The sequence below is a fragment of the Cherax quadricarinatus genome, chromosome 30 (assembly GCF_038502225.1).
Source record: "Cherax quadricarinatus isolate ZL_2023a chromosome 30, ASM3850222v1, whole genome shotgun sequence".
Lineage (NCBI taxonomy): Eukaryota > Metazoa > Arthropoda > Malacostraca > Decapoda > Parastacidae > Cherax > Cherax quadricarinatus.
Window position 1 is genome coordinate 25,949,765 of NC_091321.1, and position 21,438 is coordinate 25,971,202.

General features: G+C 42.6%; 1 protein-coding gene across 1 annotated transcript in view; it reads right to left on the reverse strand.

Moving 5' to 3' along the window:
- LOC128692724 (transforming growth factor beta receptor type 3) overlaps positions 1-21,438 on the reverse strand; it is a 500,896-nt gene that overhangs the window by 207,813 nt on the left and 271,645 nt on the right. Inside the window, exon 2 of the mRNA XM_070090033.1 lies at positions 19,302-19,445. Coding sequence (XP_069946134.1) covers positions 19,302-19,445 — 144 coding nt within the window. The remainder of the gene's footprint in view (positions 1-19,301; positions 19,446-21,438) is intronic.

The window sequence follows — 21,438 nt, forward strand, 5'->3', positions numbered from 1 at the left end:
AGTGAAACACAAAGATATCACAGTTTATATACTGTACTCTGTGAAACACAAAGATATCACAGTTTATATACTGTACTCTGTGAAACACAAAGATATCACAGTTTATATACTGTACTCAGTGAAACACAAAGATATCACAGTTTATATACTGTACTCAGTGAAACACAAAGATATCACAGTTTATATACTGTACTCTGTGAAACACAAAGATATCACAGTTTATATACTGTACTCAGTGAAACACAAAGATATCACAGTTTATATACTGTACTCTGTGAAACACAAAGATATCACAGTTTATATACTGTACTCTGTGAAACACAAAGATATCACAGTTTATATACTGTACTCTGTGAAACACATACACGTAATTAGTTCATAAACTGGTGATGCTGGAGAGACTCTCTCTGCTTTCTGATATGAACATTGAAACAGTTCTTAACGACAGTGTGAATTACGTTACATTGTGTGAAGCACAGTACATTGTGGGAAGTACAATACATTGTGGGAAGTACAATACTCTGTGGGAAGTACAATACATTGTGGGAAGTATGGTAGATTGTGGGAAGTACTCCCGGTGATGAACTAGGCTGCATCAGAAGACTTAACAAGAGATCTCTGTCTTTAAGATGGCACTTAACAAGGTGCCGAGGGAAAATTCCTGATCCGCCAGGCAGTAATACGTACTTACATCGATCTGAATTTAAAGTGAGCACAGACACCCTGAACGATCGGACAGTCGACACGGAGGTCAGGTCTGTGAGACGGACCACCGGGACAGTCATCCCCTGAGTCATGTACTGGAACTTGCAGGTCCAGGCCTACTCAATACACAGCAAATAATAAAACAAATGAATAAATCTTACATATCAAGTAAGAAATTATGAAGGAATACTTCAAGTTGGTTTGTGTCGTTTATAACGTTAATGATTACTTTGAGCTGTATCATCATAAGTGACACCAGGAAAACTACGGAAGGAGTGATCGCCAAACCGGAAACTGCATCACTTCATGTTTAAAAGCAAGGGACTTAGCAGACGGTACAAAACACCTCCAATTAAAAAAAAGACGGTATAAATATTTCATAAGATACTTCAATAAGTGTAAAGGGTGATAAATTAGTCACATGTATCTAATTTATCAACGTGTCGGTTCTCTGAACCATTCATCTACAAGTGTAAAGGGACCAAGACTTTTCAACGCTCTCCATTCACGCATGAGGGAAATTATCTAGAAACCCCTAATTTAAGAAGGAACTGTATAAGTTCCTAGAGTCGGTTCCAGATTAGTAGCACTGTGGTACATAGAGTTAAACTGCATGCGGCTGGTATCAACAGCCTGCTCCATCAGGCCAGCAACAGAAAGGCCTGGTCTGGGACTGGGTCGCGGAGCGGTGACCCCATAAATGGACTCCAGGTAGAGTGCAGGTAGACACAACACTCGAGGTAGAGTGCAGGTAGACACAACACTCGAGGTACAGTGCAGGTAGACACAACACTCGAGGTAGAGTGCAGGTAGACACAACACTCGAGGTAGAGTGCAGGTAGACACAACACTCGAGGTAGAGTGCAGGTAGACACAACACTCGAGGTAGAGTGCAGGTAGGCACAACACTCGAGGTAGAGTGCAGGTAGACACAACACTCGAGGTAGAGTGCAGGTAGACACAACACTCGAGGTAGAGTGCAGGTAGACACAACACTCGAGGTAGAGTGCAGGTAGACACAACACTCGAGGTAGAGTGCAGGTAGACACAACACTCGAGGTAGAGTGCAGGTAGACACAACACTCGAGGTAGAGTGCAGGTAGGCACAACACTCGAGGTAGAGTGCAGGTAGACACAACACTCGAGGTAGAGTGCAGGTAGACACAACACTCGAGGTAGAGTGCAGGTAGACACAACACTCGAGGTAGAGTGCAGGTAGACACAACACTCGAGGTAGAGTGCAGGTAGGCACAACACTCGAGGTAGAGTGCAGGTAGACACAACACTCGAGGTAGAGTGCAGGTAGACACAACACTCGAGGTAGAGTGCAGGTAGACACAACACTCGAAGTAGAGTGCAGGTAGACACAACATTCGAGGTAGAGTGCAGGTAGACACAACACTCGAGGTAGAGTGCAGGTAGACACAACACTCGTGGTAGAGTGCAGGTAGACACAACACTCGAGGTAGAGTGCAGGTAGACACAACACTCGAGGTAGAGTGCAGGTAGACACAACACTCGAGGTAGAGTGCAAGTAGACACAACACTCGAGGTAGAGTGCAGGTAGACACAACACTCGAGGTAGAGTGCAGGTAGACACAACACTCGTGGTAGAGTGCAGGTAGACACAACACTCGAGGTAGAGTGCAGGTAGACACAACACTCGAGGTAGAGTGCAGGTAGACACAACACTCGAGGTAGAGTGCAGGTAGACACAACACTCGAGGTAGAGTGCAGGTAGACACAACACTCGAGGTAGAGTGCAGGTAGGCACAACACTCGAGGTAGAGTGCAGGTGGACACAACACTCGAGGTAGAGTGCAGGTAGACACAACACTCGAGGTAGAGTGCAGGTAGACACAACACTCGAGGTAGAGTGCAGGTAGACACAACACTCGAGGTAGAGTGCAGGTAGACACAACACTCGAGGTAGAGTGCAGGTAGACACAACATTCGAGGTAGAGTGCAGGTAGATACAACACTCGAGGTAGAGTGCAGGTAGACACAACACTCGTGGTAGAGTGCAGGTAGACACAACACTCGAGGTAGAGTGCAGGTAGACACAACACTCGAGGTAGAGTGCAGGTAGACACAACACTCGAGGTAGAGTGCAGGTAGACACAACACTCGAGGTAGAGTGCAGGTAGACACAACTAGAAAACTTTGTTTCAATATACGTAATTCATAAATTCTACCCTAACAGCCGACCTTTGGCCAAGCTTCGTTAAGTGCCTGTTCAACCAATCTGTTGCTGTTGGTGCCCCGCTAGCCTAAACTGCCTGGCTGACCTCGCTTTTTCCTGAGGTAGTGATCCAGATTGCTCTCAAACACCTTTACATTACTTCCAGCAATACTTCCCTTATACCTGTGAAGTTCTGGGCCATGAGGTTAATATAGTTCTCTTTTATTTTTCTTGTTCATGGACCGGGCCGCGGGGGCGTTGACCCCCGGAATACCCTCCAGGTATGGCATCCCTGGTTTCCAATGGATTTATTTTAAGCTTCCTTCCACACCTCTCACTGCAGGAAGTTGTTATGGTAGTGTCAAGTTTTGAGACCTGAGCCACTAATATCCTCCAGGTGTAATTAGGCATATTTTCTTCACTTCCGAGAGCACATTCCAAGGAGCTTGAGGCATTGCCAGTAGTTTAAATGTTTTACTAACTATGTAGGCGGCAGTAAACCATCTCTGAACATTTTCCAGATCTCGTCTCTCCTACCTTGAATGTTTTAAGAACAGAACAATAATCTGTACATGAGAACACAAGCAATTTAAAGGCTCTCATTATCAATAGTAATTTTTTTTCTGATCTTTCCTGCGTTTCCACCATTGTGTTCTCTAAATAAAATATCATCTATCATTATTATTCTTAATTCTCTTACTTGTTTTTATGTTATATAAGATCGTCTACCTACACCTCTTTATTCCTCACCACCGAACATTCAATTTTCATTTGCTCACTGGAAGACTTCGTTGATATCCAAAAGGCGAGCCTGACCCAAGGCCGGGCTCTGGGAGTAAAAAAAAACTCTCGGAAGTCATCAAAGGTATATTTAATTGTACTTGCTATATCTTCTACCGCTGCAGTACAATTACTAAACTTATTACTCTGACTCCACTTACCTTCACTTTATGTCACTCTTTCTGCTTTCTTACAAGTTCTGATATCCATTTATCTACTTTTCCTTTTATACCTACTGAGGCCTGGTCATGGCCCGGGCCACGAGGCCTGGTCATGGCCCGGGCCACAAGGATTGAGTCATGGCCCGGGCCACAAGGATTGAGTCATGGCCCGCGCCACGTGGGTGTTGACCCCCAGAACACACTGCAGGTAGGAACACAGTGCAGGTAGGAACACACTGCAGGTAGGAACACACTGCAGGTAGGAACACACTGCAGGTAGGAACACACTGCAGGTAGGAACACACTGCAGGTAGGAACACACTGCAGGTAGGAACACACTGCAGGTAGGAACACACTGCAGGTAGGAACACAGTGCAGGTAGGAACACACTGCAGGTAGGAACACGCTGCAGGTAGGAACACACTGCAGGTAGGAACACACTGCAGGTAGGAACACACTGCAGGTAGGAACACACTGCAGGTAGGAACACACTGCAGGTAGGAACACACTGCAGGTAGGAACACACTGCAGGTAGGAACACACTGCAGGTAGGAACACACTGCAGGTAGGAACACAGTGCAGGTAGGAACACACTGCAGGTAGGAACACAGTGCAGGTAGGAACACACTGCAGGTAGGAACACAGTGCAGGTAGGAACACAGTGCAGGTAGGAACACACTGCAGGTAGGAACACAGTGCAGGTAGGAACACACTGCAGGTAGGAACACAGTGCAGGTAGGAACACACTGCAGGTAGGAACACAGTGCAGGTAGGAACACACTGCAGGTAGGAACACAGTGCAGGTAGGAACACACTGCAGGTACGACCACCCTTCAGATACGACCATCCTCCAGGTACGACCACACTCCAGGTACAACCCCCTCTACACATGACCACTCCAGATATGACCACCTTCCAGGTACGACCACCCTCCCAATATGACCACCCGCCATGTACGACCACCCTGCAGATACGATCACCCTCCAGGTACGACCACCCTCCAGGTACGACCATCCTCCAAGTACGAACACCCTCCAGATATGAGCACCTTCCGGGTACGACCACCCTCCAGATATGACCACCTTCCTGGTATGACACCCCTATAGATACGACCACTGTTGTTACCAGTGGTAACAACAGTACCACTGGCTACAACAGTACCATTGGTAACAACAGTACCACTCGTAACAACAATACCACTAGTAACAACAGTACCACTGGTAACGACAGTGCCACTGGTAAAACAGTACCACTGGTTACAGCAGTACCATTGGTAACAACAGTACCACTCGTAACAACAATACCACTAGTAACAACAGTACCACTGGTAACGACAGTGCCACTGGTAAAACAGTACCACTGGTTACAACAGTACCACTAGTAACAACAGTACCACTGGTAACAACAGTACTACTGGTAACAAAAGTACGACTGGTAACAACAGTACCACTGATAACAGTACCACTGGTAACAGCAACATACCACTGGTAACAACAGTACCACTGGTAACTGCAATAGTACCACTGGTAACAACAGTACCATTAGCAACAACAGTACCACTGGTAACAGCAACAGTACCATTGGTAACAACAGTACCACTGGTAACTGCAATAGTATCACTGGTAACAACAGTACCACTAGCAACAACAGTACCAATGGTAACAGCAACAGTACCACTGGTAACAACAGTAACACTGGTAACAACAGTACCACTGGTAACAGCAACAGTACCACTGGTAACAACAGTACCACTGGTAACAACAGTACCACTGATAACAACAGTAACACTGGTAACAACAGTACCACTGGTAACAGTAACAGTACCACTGGTAACAACAGTACCACTGGTAACAACAGTACCACTGATAACAGTAACACTGGTAACAACAGTACCACTGGTAACAACAGTACCACTAGCAACAACAGTACCACTGGTAACAGTAACAGTACCACTGGTAACAACAGTACCACTGATAACAACAGTAACACTGGTAACAACAGTACCACTGGTAACAGTAACAGTACCACTGGTAACAACAGTACCACTGGTAACAACAGTACCACTGATAACAACAGTACCACTGATAACAGTAACACTGGTAACAACAGTACCACTGGTAACAGTAACAGTACCACTGGTAACAACAGTACCACTGGTAACAACAGTACCACTGATAACAACAGTAACACTGGTAACAACAGTAACACTGGTAACAACAGTACCACTGGTAACAACAGTACCACTAGCAACAACAGTACCACTGGTAACAGTAACAGTACCACTGGTAACAACAGTAACACTGGTAACAACAGTACCACTAGCAACAACAGTACCACTGGTAACAGTAACAGTACCACTGGTAACAACAGTACCACTAGCAACAACAGTACCACTGGTAACAGTAACAGTACCACTGGTAACAACAGTAACACTGGTAACAACAGTACCACAACTTTAAAACTTAAACACTGCTATTGCGTTTATCTTGTTATGTGCTGCTACCCGTGCACGTACTGCACACTTGCAAGCAGGACTACAAAGAGACCTGGACAGGCTGGACGCGTGGTCCAGCAACTGGCTCCTCGAATTTAACCCTGCCAAATCCAAAGTCATGAATATCGAGGAAGGGCAAAGAAGATCGCAGACAGAGTATAGGCTAGGTGGCCAAAGACTTCAAACCTCACTCAAGGAGAAAGATCTTGAGGTGAGTATAATACCAAGCACGTCTCCGGAAGCATACATCAACAAACCTGAGAATAGCGTTCCGATACCTAAGTAAAGAATCGTTCAAGACACTGTACACCGTGTACGTCAGGCCCATACTGGAGTATGCAGCACCAGTTTGGAGCCCACACCTGGTCAAGCACGTCAAGAAATTAGAGAAAGTGCAAGGGTTTGCAATAAGGAAAGTTCCAGAGCTAAGGGGAATGTCCTACGAAGAAAGGTTGAGGGAAATCGACCTGACGACACCGGAGGACAGGAGGGTCAAGGCAGACATGATAACGACATGCAAAATACTGCGTGAAATAGATAAGGTGGACAGAGACAGGATGTTCCAGAGATGGGACACAGAAACAAGGGGTCACAATTGGAAGCTGAAGACTCAGAAAATTCAAAGGAGTGTTAGGAAGTATTTCTTCAGTCATAGAATTGTCAGGAAGTGGAATAGTCTAGTAAGTGATGCAGTGGAGGCAGGAACCATACATAGCTTCAAGACGAGGTATGATAAAGCTCGTGGAGCAGGGGGAGGACCTTGAGGCTGGGCCAGGAGCTCAGTCTCGACCCCTTCAGCCACAAATAGGTGAGAACACTAGTGTACGTACTGCAAGACGTGCACACACTAGTGCACGTACTGCAAGACGTGCACACACTAATGCACGTACTGCAAGACGTGCACGCACTAATGCACGTACTTCAAGACGTGCACACACTAGTGCACGTACTGCAAGACGTGAACACACTACCTGGAGTTTACCCGGAGAGAGTTCCGGGGCTCAACGCCCCCCGCGGCCCGGTCTGTGACCAGGCACTAGTGCACATACAAGACGTGCACACATTAGTACACATACAAGACGTGCACACACTAGTTCCTGTACCTTTCATGAGCAATGAGAGTTCTCCTCCTTGAGCCCGGCCAGGCTCGTCTGGTGCTAGCCTGGTCAACCAGGCTGTTGCTGCTGGAGGCCCACTGCCCCACATATCCATCACAGCCTGGTGAAGATACTTGTCCAATTTCCTTTTGGTGGCCTCTAAACTTGTTTCAGCAGTGGTTCCATCTTCTGGTAAGATGTTGAATAATCTGGAGCCACAAATATTGATACAGTGTTCCTTTATTGTCTCCGCCGCACCCCTGTTTCTCACTGGGTTGATTTTACACTTCCTCCCATATCTCTCACTCCAGTATGTTGTTATGGCAGTGTGCAGATTTGGGACCAAGCCCTCGAGTACTTTCCAGGTATATATTATCATGTATCTCTCCTCCGCTCCAGTGAGTACATGTTCAAGTTCCCAGTAATTTAGGTGCTTTACTGGCTCAGTGTGAGCCATAAACGATCTCTGTTTTTGTTCCAGCTCTGATATTTCTCCTGCTTTGAACAGGGCCGTCAGCACTGAATAATATTCTAAATGAGGGAGCACTATTTGAAGTGCCACAATAGGCATTAAGTCCCTTGTTTTGAAAGTTCTCAGTACCCACCCCGTCATCTTCTTTGTCTTATTATGTTCTTTAAAAGAAAGGTCAGCTGACATAATTATTCCCAAGTCTTTCACGTGTCCCTTTCGTTCTATTTGGTGACCCTCTTGAGTTCTGTATACAGTGTTCCATTTAAGTTCTTCATTCTTTCCATACCTAAGCAGCTGGAACTTATCACCATTGAACGTCATGTTGTTCTCCACTGCCCACTGGAAAACCCTGCTCATATCTTCTCGTAATTTTTCAGTGTCCTCTACCGTAGTGACTTTCATGCTTATTTTAGCGTCATCTGCAAATGATGATACAAAACTGTGAGGGGTGTTATCTATGTCTGCTATGAGGATGAGAAACAGCAGAGGTGCCAGGACAGTGCCTTGGGGCACTGAGCTTTTTACATCACTGATGCTGGATCGTGCTGTTTACTACTTTCTGTGTTCACTGTGTTAGGAACCCGAAAAATCCATCTGTCTACCTTCCCCCTAATCCCATGACTCTCATTTTGTGCGCTATCACTCCATGATCGCATTTGTCAAGCGCCTTTGTAAAATCTGTGTAAATCACATCTGCGTTTTGGTCGTCTTCCAACGCCTCCGTAATTCTGTCATAATGGTTCAACAGCTGTGACAGGCATGATGGTCCTGCTCTAAAACCATGCTGGTTCGGGTTATGCTGGTCGTGCTGCTCCATGAAATTTGTAATCTGCCGTCTCATCACTCTTTCGAAGATTTTTATGATGTGAGAATTTAGGGCTACTGGTCTGAAATTTTTAGCTAGTGCTCTACTGCCTCCCTTATGCAAAAAAGCTATGTCTGCACTCTTTAAGACCTCCGGTATTTCTTTCTCCAAAGAATACTGATGGCTCGTGCTAGTAGTATTTTGCGCTTCTTTATAAATAGGGCATTCCATGAATCTGGTCCAGGTATATACCCTCGAAGAGTTTCGAGAGTTTAACTACTCTCAGAGCCCGGTCATGGGCCAGGCTCGTCAGGTGCTGAGTGAGTGGGCATATTATCCATTTCTTTTTTTTAAATTATGGGATTTGTACTGTCAGTTAGTTGCTCTGCGCGGCCTTCTGCTGGAGTGAAATATATTTCTGCATTTTCTACCTTGCTGTCATGTAGTGGGTCGAACACCGACTCATACTGTTCTTTTAGGATTTCACTTATTTCTTGTTCATCGTCAGTATACGAGTCTCCTCTCAGTAGTGGTTCAATTCTAAAGGTAGTTCTTAGCTTGGATTTTGCATAGGAATAGAAATATTTTGGATTTCTTGCAATATCCTGTATGGCCCTTTGTTCCCTTTGTACTTCTTCTGTTAGGTATGACATCCTACGTTTTTACTCTAATTCAGTGATCTCTCAGCTAAGTCTTATCTTTCCTCATTAAATACCATGATCTTCACTGGTGACAAATTACAACTGTTCAGATACGGAATGAATGAGGAACTGGAAAGAAGCACTGGATACAAAACACAGGAGGACTAGAGCAGAGAACGAAAGGAAGATGTAAAACATTTGGGTATAATAATGTCAGATGACCTATCATTTAGAGAACACAAAACAATAAATCCCGTGAGAGTCAGAAAAACGACAGGGTGGATAATGAGAACTTAAAAGAGAAAAAACGCCAACAGTGACACACTATTCATATCATTTATGCTATCTGGTTTAGAATATTAACTCTGTGATGAAAGCACTCTTCAAGACAGGTGAGATATCAGAACTGGAAGAGACACAGTGGATTCATCAGTCCAATACAAAGAAGAACGGTAGAGAAAAAAGAGGACGTTGAGGTAATCAATTAATCAGTCTGAAATTGAGGTGTTCAGTTCAGTTCTCAGAGTGAGGGAGGTGGGTCTGTGAAACCATTGGTTCACAGTGTGAGGGAGGAGGGTCTGTGGAACCATTGGCTTACAGTGTGAGGGATGAGGGTCTGTGGAACAAGTGGTTCACAGTTTGAGGGAGGAAGGTCTGTGGAACCAGTGGTTCAGTGTGAGGGTCTGAGGAAGCAGTGGATCACTGTGTGAGGGAGAAGGGTCTGTGTAATCAGTGGTTCACAGTGTGAGGGAGAAGGGTCTGTGGAAACAGTGGTTCACAGTGTGAGGGGGGGTAGGGGGTTGTCTGCGGAAGCAGTGGTTCTCTGTGTTAATGTAGCATAACAGTCTTGCGTCAGTATAATGTTAACTCATTATTCTTGATGACTGTGTTTTGTACCGCGCTGCGCGCCGCCGCACTATCATGTCTAGTGTAATCACAAACTAACACCTTTTACCTCACGATATTATTTACCGTGAACTAAAATTATTTTAATATAAATGAGTTTGTAATGCAACAAATTTTAGCCTCGGCTCTTCTTCCTTAGAGTAAATTTCCCGTAATGTTAGAGTCGGGGGTAATAACTCGAAGTGTAAAAAAGAAGCTGAAGAGAAGCTGCACGAGAATCTTTTATTGTGGTCACGTTTTTGCGACGTTCTCCTCTCCTATCCTAGCCGGGCTGTGGTTCCTACGTTGTTCTGCGTGCAGCCAGTAGTAGCAGCCTGGCTGATCAGGTGTTGTCCCACCAGGAGCCCTGGTCGGGGACCACGCCTCGGGGGGTGTTGATCCCCAGTTAACCCTCCCTACCTAGTGAATCATTACATCCAAACATGTCCACCAACGAAGCAGTATACTGACTTATTTCTAAAGAAAACATAACAAAGTAAATACAATATATATCAATACACTCACCACAGTCTATACTCACAACATTGTACACAGTTTACGACACGAATTCACGCTACACATCAACAAACACTTCATCATTTAAGAAATGGTGACAAAAATCAATAACATGATCTAAAAATAAAATTATAATGATTTCTTTAACCTGCCACACAACTAGAGATACCTGGGAGCATAACTTACTGGTTGACTGATGAACCGGCTTTTTCGGCAGTGTCCCACCAGTCTACATAGCCTATACAGCGCTTCATCCTAGGAAGTGGAAAAACTCTCCCTTTCCTTGGGTCGAATCTAACCCCTTCTCATTTCCCTGTTACTGTATGAACTCTACGGATTCAGTGTTCCTCCCCATGAATTATTATTAACTTAAAATGCTGATAGCAGGTTGAAGAGTCCATGGATGTTGACACTGTTCTATTATGTTCGCGTAACTCTAACTCCACTAAGATGCTAAAGTGTGGTGACTGGGGACCCAACTTTCAACTGTTTTTCCATGTACAGTACATACTTGTATCTGTCTTCTCCACTCCAGAGACTACATACCAAGTTCTCTGAGGTGTTCCCAGCAGCTGAGATACAGTGGCGTGTACTGAAGAATGCTAGGGTAGTAAATGTTGGGTAGTAAATGTTGAACGAGACACATGTGCAACACTTGAGTATCTTTAAAGATACCCAAGTGTTACACATGTCTCTCATTCATTAACTAGTCGGTTCTCTGAGCCATTTATCTAACCAAAAATATACTATTAACCTTCATGATAATGATGAAATATGAAAAATAATACTTATTTGTTGTGACTCATTCGTTGAACTTGTATAATAAGCAGTAGTAACATTATATATTACTGAACTTAAAACACAGTTCAATGGAATTCCCCTTGAGTTTACAAAAATGATCGGTAAGTTTGTTGAAAAATTATGGACTTCTGTGAAGGTTTTGCAATAACTCTTTCCCAGCTGATAGAAGGTAAAGCTTCACAATCTTTCCTTGACCTTGCGATTTTCTGGAAAATTTTTTATTTATTTATTTCATAGCAGAGAAGTTGTGATGTGCAGAAGTAGTCACTCCTGGAACCATTAAAATTAATTCACGTGGCTATTTCACTGTGAGGTTTTTCCAAGTAACTTAGTTTTATAGAGCCATTATTTCTGTTACAATTTTCTCAATGAATTCTTCCTACACGTAAACAACACTTAAGATGTTATTTCAGTGACAAGAAACTAAAGAAAGTGATATAGTTACATGTAGATGAATGGTTCTGAGAACCGAGGAGTTGATAAATTACACACACATGCAACACTTGGGTGTGGCGAAACGTTTCTTTAATAAAGAAACCCAAGTGTTGCATGTGCGTCTAATTTATCAATATAGTTACACTTTAGTGAATGATAGGAAAACTGGAAATATAATCCTGAGCTCACATGATAATGGAGGGAGTAAAAACACCATGAATACCTTTATCTTTGATGGGTTTCGAGAGTTTCCTACTCTCGCAGCCCGGTCCTGAGCCACGTTTGTCTGATGCTAGCCTGATTAACCAGGCTATTACTGTTGGTAGCCCACTGGCTCACATATCCATCATAGTCTGGTTGGTCTGCCACCTGGAGGTGGTACATGTCCAATTTCCTCTTGAATACCTTTACACTCGTTCCGGCAAAGTTTTTGATATCTCGTGGCAGTGTTAACAGTCTGGGCCCGCAGATGTTGATGAAACGTTCTATTATTGTACCCACACCGAAATGTTTTACACATTTTCCCATATCATTTACTCCAGTATGTTCTTAAGTGTGCATATTTAGTACCAGGCCCTCAAGCACCTTCCACATGTATATATTATCATGTATTTCTGACTTCTCCATTCCAGTGAGTATATATTTAGGACTTTGAAGAGTTCCCAGTAATTTAGATGCATTATTGGCTCTTTGTGGCCCATAAATGATATCAGTATATGTTCCAGTTTTGATCTCTCTCCTGCCTGAGCGAAGCTGTCAACACTTAACAATACTCTAAGCGAGAGAGCACAAGTGATATGAAATGTCACCAGTGACACTATTTCCCTCATTTTGGAAATTCTCAATACCAATCCGTCATTTTCCTGGTTTTCGTAATATTTGTTTTATTGTTTTCTTTGAAAGAAAGATCAGCTGACATTATTGTACCCAGATCTTTCACATGTTTCATTCGTTCTAGTTGATGGTCTTGGGTTTTGTATACAGTTTTTTCTCTTGAAGTCTTCATTCTTTCCATACGTAAGCAGTTGTAACTTACCACTAGTGAACATCATGTTATTCTCCAGTGCCCACCGGATGACTTTGTTTATATCTACCTGCAAAATTTTTCCTGCTTTTTACCGAGGTGATTTTCATGCTTATTTTGGTATCACGTATAAACCATGATACATAACTTCTGAAAGTGTTTTACCTATCTTTGCTATGAGGATAAGAAACAGTAAAGGCGCCAGGACTATGCCTTGGGGTACTGAGCTTTGTACTTCGCTAATGCTGAATGTTGCGCTCTTACCTACAACTCTGTGTTCTGTTTGTTAGAAATTTGAAAAATCATTTGCCTATTTCTTTTCCCCTCCCCTTTATACCTGACTCCCTCAATTTACGTGCAATCACTCCATGAGCACATTTGTCAAGTTCTTTTGTATGAACACTTCACGCGTTGCTGACGGTAATTTATAGAACTTCTACTTGATCATTTGTCGATTTCAACAGTTCCGTGCAACAAAAAGTGTCTTTCACATAGACCTATTACTACCTGTGATCTGTTCACTGACACATCTATATACGTTATATTTCCTCACCTTCACCTCCCTTATAATACATCCCTTGTATGTGTTTGTGAAATTGCTTCTGTGAGGAACCCTCTTATATACTTCACTCTGTTATTTCTATTCATTTTTAATCCCTGAATGTTAGCAAAAAGGCAGGAGGATTACCATCTGGGATGTTTGGGTTCTGTAAAGGTTTTATTCATATCTCTGGTGTTGTGCCTTCCTGTAGTATAGCCATACTACAGGACTGCAAGCTGGTGTATGTTTGGTCCTGGTGTGTGATGTACTGATGTGCTGTGTTGTGCTGCAACCTGTATGTGTATCCCTCGTTGGTTTCATTAATATATTTCTTCCCCTAAAAAATTATTTTGTACAAGATCTCCAGTTTCTTGGTATCTAATTTTATACCATTGTGTGTTCTTCATCTAGAACTTTGGGCAGCTCAGATCATAACATTTATTGCTCACTAATGACGCTCACATCTAAGGCTGAAAATATCAACATTCTCTGTCAAAGCGATGCAGTCCTTTTCTCAGAGCACTGAAACACTATTTGAAGTGTGGATATTTACAGTTTTTACCATATATGCAAATACCCATGGCGTAACATTTACATATTTACAATTTCCCTTTCACATTTTCCTGCTGTAGCTTCAGCTTTGTCTAGTGCATAAAAAACAAGAAGTCGTAATACCGTGGACCTGACTTGTTAATGGTCCGAGTCGGACCGTAGTGTTGTCATAGGTTTCAATCTCCTAAGTGCGAGTTGTTTGTGTACTGTGTAGCATATTTTCTCTTTGGTCTCTGTCACTGCCCTGAACACAGTTGTTGTGCTTCACTATCTCGCCCTGAATGTATCTCATGTGTACTATTTTGCATCACTTTTTTCTAATTCAATTGTGTTGCTCTGCACCTGTAATTTCTCCTCTCACGTATTGCTTTGCTTGTGTGTTTCAGTCACACCTGTGTTGACTCTGCATGTGTGCTTCCACACCTGTGCTAATCTGCATCAGTATTTCCATCACACCTGTTCTACTTTGCATGTATACGTCTCTTATATTTGTGTCATTCTGCCAGTATTTCACTCTCATCCGGCAGTAATGTCGGGTACATACACACACACTCTCGTCTCACTTGTCTCAGTTCACAGGTTTGAAGCTACATCGTTGAGTCGTAATAAATACTAACTCTGACGTGTATCCATCACGTCTTCATCGCCTTCCTTCATCTCTTATATACATCCAGTAATGTTCCCATCAAAGATATTCTTGTATATTTATTCTTATTATTATCTGTGCTACATTCTTCCACGGTTCTCTGTCCCTCTCACAGAGGTAAATAACTAGTGGTACAGAAATAAAGGTAAAGAACTAGTGGAGCAGAATTAATGGTAGAGAACTTGTGGTACAGAACTAGTGGTACAGAGCTAGTGGTAGAGAACTTGTGATACAAAATTAGTGGTAGAGAACTTATGGTACAGAACTAGTGGTCGAGAACTAGTGGCAGAGAACTTGTAGTACAGAACTAGAGGAACAGAACTAGTGGTACAGAACTAGTGGTACAGAACTTGTGGTACAGAACTAGAGGTACAGAACTTGTGGTACAGAACTTGTGGTACAGAACTAGTGATGCAGAACTAGTGGTACAGAACTAGTGGTACAGAACTACTGGTACAGAACTAGTGGTGCAGAACTAGTGGTACAGAAATTGTGGTACAGAACTAGAAGTACAGAACTAAAGGTGCAGAACTAGTGGTACAGAACTAGAGGTACAGAACTAGTGGTGCAGAACTAGTGGTACAGAACTAGTGGTACAGAACTAGTGGTACAGAACTAGTGGTGCAGAACTAGTGGTGCAGAACTAGTGGTATAGAACTAGAGGTACAGAACTAGTGGTGCAGAACTAGTGGTACAGAACTAGTGGTACAGAACTAGTGCTACAGAACTTGTGGTACAGAACTAGTGGTACAGAACTTATGGTACAGAACTAGTGGTACAGAACTAGTGCTACAGAACTTGTGGTACAGAACTAGTGCTACAGAACTTGTGGTACAGAACTAGTGCTACAGAACTTGTGGTACAGAACTAGTGCTACAGAACTAGTGGTACAGAACTTGTGGTACAGAACTAGTGGTACAGAACTTGTGGTACAGAACTAGTGGTACAGAACTAGTGGTACAGAACTTGTGGTACAGAACTAGTGGTACAGAACTTGTGGTACAGAACTAGTGGTACAGAACTAGTGCTACAGAACTTGTGGTACAGAACTAGTGGTACAGAACTTGTGGTACAGAACTAGTGGTACAGAACTAGTGGTACAGAACTTGTGGTACAGAACTAGAGGTACAGAACTAGTGGTACAGAACTTGTGGTACAGAACTAGTGATGCAGAACTAGTGGTACAGAACTAGTGGTACAGAACTAGTGGTGCAGAACTAGTGGTACAGAACTAGTGGTACAGAACTAGTGGTGCAGAACTAGTGGTACAGAACTAGTGGTACAGAACTAGTGGTACAGAACTAGTGGTACAGAACTAGAGGTACAGAACTTGTGGTACAGAACTAGTGATGCAGAACTAGTGGTACAGAAATTGTGGTACAGAACTAGTGGTGCAGAACTAGTGGTACCGAACTTGTGGTACAGAACTAGTGGTGCAGAACTAGTGGTACAGAACTAAAGGTACAGAACTAGTGATGCAGAACTAGTGGTACAGAAATTGTGGTACAGAACTAGAGGTACAGAACTAAAGGTACAGAACTAGTGATGCAGAACTAGTGGTACAGAAATTGTGGTACAGAACTAGTGGTGCAGAACTAGTGGTACAGAAATTGTGGTACAGAACTAGTGGTGCAGAACTAGTGGTACAGAAATTGTGGTACAGAACTAGTGGTGCAGAACTAGTGGTACCGAACTTGTGGTACAGAACTAGAGGTACAGAACTAGTGGTACAGAACTAAAGGTACAGAAGTAGTGGTACAGAAATAAAGATGCAGAAGTAGTGGTACAGAACTAGTGGTAGAGAACTAGTGGTACAGAACTAGTGGTACAGAACTAGTGGTACAGAACTAGTGGTACAGAACTAGTGGTAGAGAACTAGTGGTACAGAACTAGTGGTAGAGAACTAGTGGTAGAGAACTAGTGGTAGAGAACTAGTGGTAGAGAACTAGTGGTAGAGAACTAGTGGTAGAGAACTAGTGGTACAGAACTTGTGGTACAGAACTTGTGGTACAGAAGTAGTGGTACAGAACTAGTGGTAGAGAACTAGTGGTACAGAACTAGTGGTAGAGAACTAGTGGTACAGAACTTGTGGTATATAACTTGTGGTAGAGAACTAGTGGTAGAGAACTAGTGGTAGAGAACTAGTGGTAGAGAACTAGTGGTACAGAACTAGTGGTAGAGAACTAGTGGTACAGAACTAGTGGTAGAGAACTAGTGGTACAGAACTAGTGGTAGAGAACTAGTGGTACAGAACTTGTGGTATATAACTTGTGGTACAGAACTAGTGGTAGAGAACTAGTGGTAGAGAACTAGTCGTAGAGAACTAGTGGTACAGAACTAGTGGTAGAGAACTAGTGGTACAGAACTAGTGGTAGAGAACTAGTGGTACAGAACTAGTGGTAGAGAACTAGTGGTACAGAACTAGTGGTACAGAACTAGTGGTAGAGAACTAGTGGTACAGAACTAGTGGTACAGAACTAGTGGTACAGAACTAGTGGTACAGAACTAGTGGTACAGAACTAGTGGTAGAGAACTAGTGGTACAGAACTAGTGGTAGAGAACTAGTGGTAGAGAACTAGTGGTAGAGAACTAGTGGTACAGAACTAGTGGTAGAGAACTAGTGGTACAGAACTAGTGGTACAGAACTAGTGGTACAGAACTAGTGGTACAGAACTAGTGGTACAGAACTAGTGGTAGAGAACTAGTGGTACAGAAGTAGTGGTACAGAACTAGTGGTACAGAACTTGTGGTACAGAACTAGTGGTACAGAACTAGTGGTACAGAACTAGTGGTACAGAACTAGTGGTACAGAACTAGTGGTAGAGAACTAGTGGTACAGAAGTAGTGGTACAGAACTAGTGGTACAGAACTAGTGGTACAGAACTAGTGGTACAGAACTAGTGGTAGAGAACTAGTGGTACAGAACTTGTGGTACAGAACTTGTGGTACAGAACTTGTGGTACAGAACTTGTGGTACAGAACTAGTGGTACAGAACTAGTGGTACAGAACTTGTGGTACAGAACTAGTGGTACAGAACTTGTGGTACAGAACTTGTGGTACAGAACTAGTGGTACAGAACTAGTGGTACAGAACTAGTGGTACAGAACTTGTGGTACAGAACTTGTGGTACAGAACTAGTGGTACAGAACTAGTGGTACAGAACTTGTGGTACAGAACTAGTGGTACAGAACTAGTGGTACAGAACTTGTGGTACAGAACTTGTGGTACAGAACTAGTGGTACAGAACTAGTGGTAGAGAACTAGTGGTACAGAACTTGTGGTACAGAACTAGTGGTACAGAACTTGTGGTATATAACTTGTGGTACAGAAATAAAGACATTGGTTTACATACCTATGATTTTCTTTTAATCAGCGAGACATTTAGCGCAGCGGGAACAGGAAGAAGTATACTGGAGAAGATAAAGAAAAGAAGCGCAGTTGTCTCTCTCTCCTCCGCTGCGGCACCTGAAGAATACCAGAAGGATGACTCTGGAGGTCAACGACCCCCGTGACCCGGTCCCACACCAGGACTCTAGGTGGATCAACTCTTGATCAACCAGGCTATCACTACTGGATGCACACAGCGCAACGTACTAACCACAGCCCGGAGAATCAGGAACTGAGCTGAGGAACTTGTCCAGTTTTCTCTTGAAAATAACTAGAGGTTTGTTGGTAATTTACCTTTATTCACGGATGGAAGAAGTTGAAGAGTCGGGAACCTCTGACACTTATCGAGTTCTCGTCACGCCCCTGCTCTTCACGGGAGGAATTTTGCAACGTCTGCCAAGTTTCTTGCTTTCACATGAAGTGTGAGGGTTTGAGACCAGCTCTACCTGGATTTTCCAGGTGTAACTTATGATATATTTTTCTCGCAAACATTCCAAGGGAAACAGTTGAAGAGGTTTCAAACATTCCCAGCAGTTCTTTGTATGTTTTCTAGATCAACAATCTTGCTTGTCTTGAAAGAAGCTGTCAGTATACAACAGTATTCCAACCCGGAGACAACAAGTGACTGGAAGAGCACCATCACTGATTCAGAACCTAAGTCTTCAAAGTTCTAGGTATACAGTCTATCATTTTCTTTGCTCCAGCAATAGCAACACTGCTGTGATCTTTGAATGTGAGATCTGATATCATCACTTCCCAAGTCTCCCACGTGCAACTTCCACTTAACTGAATTATTTGAGTTTGTCTTGTATTCCGTTTCAGTCTTTATTTCCTCCATTCTTCCACAGCAGAACAACTAAAGCAGCAGCAGTAGAAGGAGTGTGTGGATGTTAGTGTATATTACCTGCAGCAGAAGCGAGGAAGTAGTGGAAGAAGCAGCAGCAGCAGTAATGTTTGAGGGTGTGAGTGTATTACCTGCAGCAGGAGTGAGGAAGTAGTGGAAGAAGCAGCAGCAGCAGTAATGTTTGAGGGAGTGAGTGTATTACCTGCAGCAGGAGCGAGGAAGGAGGGGAAGCAGCAGTAATATTTGAGGGAGTGAGTGTATTACCTGCAGCAGGAGCGAGGAAGTAGTGGAAGAAGCAGCAGCAATAATGTTTGAGGGTGTGAGTGTATTACCTGCAGCAGGAGTGAGGATGGAAGAGAGCAGCAGCAGCAGTAGCAGCAGGAGTGGTGGTACTGGAGGCAGGTTAGCCTGGGGTTGGTGCGGGCGACGACAAGTCTCTGGTGATGACATCATGCTGGACCATGGCAATACTACACCTGCAACAACAACAAACTATATTAACTCACAACGTAACAAATACGACATATTATTGATAGTATAAAATACGACATGTTGTGATGTAAATGGTTCAGAAAACCAACAATTTAAAGAATGAGACACTTGTGCAACATTTGAGAGGCTTGACTGAGGAAACGTTTCGCCAGCCAGTGGCTTCTTCAGTCCAATAGAGAGAAGAACGGTGGAAGATGAGAAGTTTGAGGTAATCAGTCGATGTGTTGAGTCTTTCAGTCTTGATGGAGTGAACACTGAAACATACATTGAATGGTATACAGAGCCAACAAGACCTCTGCAACACAGTTGTCATCAAAGATTTGTTAAGTTATACCATGAATTAAGGAAAGATCCTGGACGTCACCTTACGAAAGCTGACACAGCAAATGTGATAGTAATTATAAACAAGGTAGATTATAGTGGAAAATTAAAATATTAATATAAGGCAGAGAAACTGACGTGCCTCTTAACTGTTACTTAAACACCAGAATATGTCACAAAGAAGGAAAGAGCCGAGAGATCACCGACACAAGATCATACCAGACACAATAATACCAGAGTAATATCCGACACAATAATACCAGAGTAATACCAGACACAATAATACCTGAGTAATACCCGACACAATAATACCAGAGTAATACCAGACACAATAATACCAGAGTAATACAAGACACAATAATACCAGAGAAATACAAGACACAATAATACCAGACACAATAATACCAGAGTAATACCAGACACAATAATACCAGACACAATAATACCATAGTAATACCAGACACAATAATACCAGAGTAATACAAGACACAATAATACCAGAGTAATACCAGACAATAATACCAGACACAATAATACCAGAGTAATACCAGACACAATAATACCAGAGTAATACCAGACACAATAATACCAGGCACAATAATACCAGACACAATAATACCAGAGTAATACCAAACACAATAATACCAGAGTAATACCAGACACAATAATACCAGAGTAATACCAGACACAATAATACCAGAGTAATACCAGACACAATAATACCAGAGTAATATCAGACACAATAATACTAGAGCAATACCAGACACAATAACACCAGAGTAATATCAGAAACAATAATACCAGAGCAATACCAGACACAATAATACCCGAGTAATACCAGACACAATAATACCAGACTTGTACAATAATACCAGGTAGAATAATACGAGGCAGAATAATACCAGACACAATAATACCAGACACAATAATACCAGACAGAATAATACCAGACACAATAATACTAGGTGGAATAATACCAGGCAGAATAATACCAGACAATAATACAAGACAGAATAATACCAGACACAATACAAGACAGAATAATACCAGACAATAATACCAGACACAATAATACAATACAGAATAATACCAGACACAATAATACCAGACACAATAATACCAGGCACAATAATACCAGACAGAATAATACCAGGTAGAATACCAGGCAGAATAATACCAGACAATAATACCAGACACAATAATACAAGACACAATAATACAAGACAGAATAATACCAGACACAATAATACCAGACACAATAATACCAGACACAATAATACCAGAGTAATACCAGACACAGACACAATAATACCAGACACAATAATACCAGACAGAATAATACCAGACACAATAATACGAGACACGATAATACCAGACACAATAATACCAGACACAATAATACCAGACACAATAATACCAGACACAATAATACCAGACTTGTACAATAATACCAGACAGAATAATACCAGGTAGAATACCAGGCAGAATAATACCAGACACAATAATACCAGACACAATAATACCAGAGTAATACCAGACAAAATAATACCAGACACAATAATACCAGACACAATAATACCAGGCACAATAACACCAGAGTAATACCAAACACAATAATACCAGAGTAATACCAGACACAATAATACCAGACAGAAT